The sequence below is a fragment of the Sminthopsis crassicaudata genome, chromosome 1, assembly GCF_048593235.1.
Source record: "Sminthopsis crassicaudata isolate SCR6 chromosome 1, ASM4859323v1, whole genome shotgun sequence".
Lineage (NCBI taxonomy): Eukaryota > Metazoa > Chordata > Mammalia > Dasyuromorphia > Dasyuridae > Sminthopsis > Sminthopsis crassicaudata.
This window is the reverse complement of record NC_133617.1, coordinates 518,536,835-518,540,044: the sequence shown is the minus strand read 5'-3', so window position 1 is coordinate 518,540,044 and position 3,210 is coordinate 518,536,835. Positions and strand designations below refer to the sequence as shown.

General features: G+C 40.2%; 1 protein-coding gene across 1 annotated transcript; it reads right to left on the bottom strand.

The window, feature by feature from the left end:
• Positions 1-1,556: 1,556 nt before the first annotated feature.
• LOC141550747 (large ribosomal subunit protein uL3) lies at positions 1,557-2,879 on the bottom strand. Its single transcript, XM_074281699.1, has one exon. It carries the CDS (start codon positions 2,826-2,828, stop codon positions 2,103-2,105), a length of 726 nt encoding a protein of 241 aa, XP_074137800.1. The 5' UTR covers positions 2,829-2,879; the 3' UTR covers positions 1,557-2,102.
• Between the last annotated feature and the right edge of the window lie 331 nt (positions 2,880-3,210).

Genomic DNA, 3,210 nt, shown 5'->3' with positions numbered 1-3,210 from the left:
ATGTATATTAAACATGTGCAATTCATATATATATACATATATATGTCCACAATTATCATGATGCACAAGAAAAATCAAATCAAAAAGAAAAAAAAATGAGAAAAAAATGCAAGCAAAAAACAATAAAAAGATTAAAAATACTATCTTGTGATCCACACTTGGTTACCACAATCCTCTCTCTGGGTATAGATGGCTCTCTTCATCACAAGATCATTGGAACTGGTCTGAATCATCTTATTGTTGAAAAGAGCCACATCCTTCATAATTGATCATCGCATAATATTCTTGTTGCCGTGTACAATGATCCCCTTAGTGGTGCTCACTACACTTAGCATCAATTCAGGTAAGTCTCTCCAGGCCTCTATGAAATGTTCTGCTGATCATTTCTTCTACAATTGTCAATCACCTTTTGAAACACATAATGCAAAAAAAGAGATGAGAACTCAAGATATCAATATGCCAGTGATCTTTTGTGAGTTTACCAAAGATGAGAGCTAAGAAAGACAACAACTAATTATTGACTGATAACTATGTGGAAGATACTGTGTTAAGGGATTTAAAAAATATATAATCTAATTTGATTCTCAGAGCAACCCTGAGAGAAAGTATAATTATTTTCCCTACTGATAAAATCAAGGGAGAGATGAAGTGAATTTCTAAGGGTCACACATCTAGAATTTGTATTTGAGTTCAAGTCTTTCTGATTCCAGGATCAGTTACCCCTTATCTCAACATATCAATTATAAATCACAGATCTGGGAATCAAACACAGATTTTTTTAAATAGATTTCCAATTACAACATGCTGCCTCCTTATCTATAGCTTTGAGTATCTTAACATCCCATTGCTTTCAATAACTCTCTACTCAAATGATTACACAGCAAAAGCAGAAAATTTCAGAGTTTATGTGAAATTTTTTGAGGATTATTTGCATGAAATAAGGAATATGCTATCTGCCAGTATAATTACTAAATTGTTAATATGCCAGAATGTTCTTCATGGTTGAAATTACCCAGAATTCATTTGAATTCACAGTAGCTAAAGAAAGAAAATGAACATCCTACTAGTTAGGCCTGCATTTGGAATTTACAATAAATTCAATACTGTATTTAGCATAAAAGTAAACAGTTTTTGTTGTGTGAACAACACTTTAGTCACAGAAAATAGAGCAGTTAAAGTACTGAAGAAAACAAACACCAAGTCTGCAAGAGAAAATAATGGCAAGTGCTAATAGATTTATATGAAGTAAATATTTTAATTGTGAAATTTGCATCTTTAAGTTATTTTCAGTCTCCACAGGACTAATGCTATAGACAGAGAAATTACATATTATAACTTCATTTCTCTGCATTGTAAGTCATTTCTTTATCATTGGTCAAATTGTCAAAGAGACATGCCATACTTTTAGAAAGACATAAACACAAAATTTAAGAAGAAAGAGTTATTATTCCTTATGTATGTTTTGCTGCTTAAATAGAATATTAGAGACAAATATTCAACAACTGGCTCTCTGAAAAAATGTACACATAACACAATTTTAAGTTTAATCTTCATTCTTTTTTTTTTTTCTAGCTTTAAAAATAAATTTATTGAGAATCGACCAGCTCCAAGTTGATTCAGGCAGCTTCTTCTTTGGCAACCCGGTCTTTTTTGAGTGGTCCCATGAAAGCTTTCTTCTCCTCCACAGTCTGGAACCGACCATGTCCAAATTTGGAAGTGGTGTCGATAAACTTCAAGTCGATCTTCTCCAGGGCGCGACACTTGGTCTGTACCAGCAGAGACTTCCTCAGGGTGAGGACCCGCTTCTTGGTCCCAACAACACAGCCTTTCAGCATAATAAAGTCATTGGTCACTTCACCATAATGGACAAAGCCTCCCAGGGGGTTGATACTCTTGTCAGACAGATCATAGTCAGTGGACGCGTTGTTTTTGATCGGCTTGCCGTCCTTGATCTGGTAGCCCTGGCCAATCTTGTAGATCTTCTTGTTGATCTCAGTGTGATGGTGGTAGCCCTTCTGGCCAGCCCGAGCCACGGAGAAGGCCACACGGGCAGGATGCCAAGCTCCAATACAGGCCACCTTTCGCAGGCCACGGTGAGTTTTTCAAGGCAGCTTCTTTGTGTGCCAGCGGCTGGTGACACCTTTGTAGCCCTTGCCCTTGGTCACCCCAATGACATCAATCATCTCATCTTGCCCAAACACAGTGGACACAGGCACCTGCTGCACCAGCTTCTCACGGGCCCAGTCCAGTTTCTCAGACACGCTGCCCCCGTTCACCTGGATCTCCATCAGGTGAGACTTCTTCTGCCTCAGGGGGAGCAGGCGCATCTGGGTGTGGGCAATGACCCGGATCACCTGGCAGTACTTCTTCATGCTGTTGAAGTCTTTCTCCAGCTGCTTCTTGCCATCATCATCCTGCCACTTCTTGCAGTACTTGATGAAGGCCTTCTTCTTGGACTTATGCCAGTTCTTGTAGAACCGCCTCTTACACTCATCGCTGATGTGCTCAGCAAAGATGGTCTTGAAGCTCCGGAGGCCTCGTGGGGTTTGCACGTAGCCCACGATGCCCACAATCACCATGGGGGGCGTCTCCACGATGTTCACGGCCTCCACCACTTCTTTCTTGTTGACCTTTGAGCCAGGTCTGTCCACCTCGCAAACAATGTGGGTCATGCCGGCCTTGTAGCCCAGGAAGGCTGTCAGGTGGATGGGCTTGGTGGGGTCATCTTTGGGGAAGCTCTTCACCTTCCCCCGGTGCCTGCTGCTTCTCTTCAGAGGCAGGAAGCCCAGAGACCCATGCCTGGGAGTGGAGAACTTCCTGTGGGACATGTTGCTGCCGATTCGGCTACGAACGCAGCAGAGGCCAGGTGGGAGAGACTAATCTTCATTCTTAACATTTTCTTCATAGATTTCTTAATTCTGAAATCAATAAAACATTAAATCAAATCTAATATTTAATGTTTGCCCAAATCTGAGGGGTAGATGCTCACACTGAAAATTCAACAATTGACTCTCAAAGTCTAGCAAATCGTTAAATTGATGAATCAAAGAAACATCTTTTGGAATGACCATCAAGTTATCAAACTGATAAAGTCAGGAAATATTCATGATTACATAACTAGTAAGAGGAATGCCCATTTTCTGAGCATCCAACTCTGCATACAAAAATATATCTGCAGCTTTGGAAGACTTTTTCCAATGATTGAGAGGC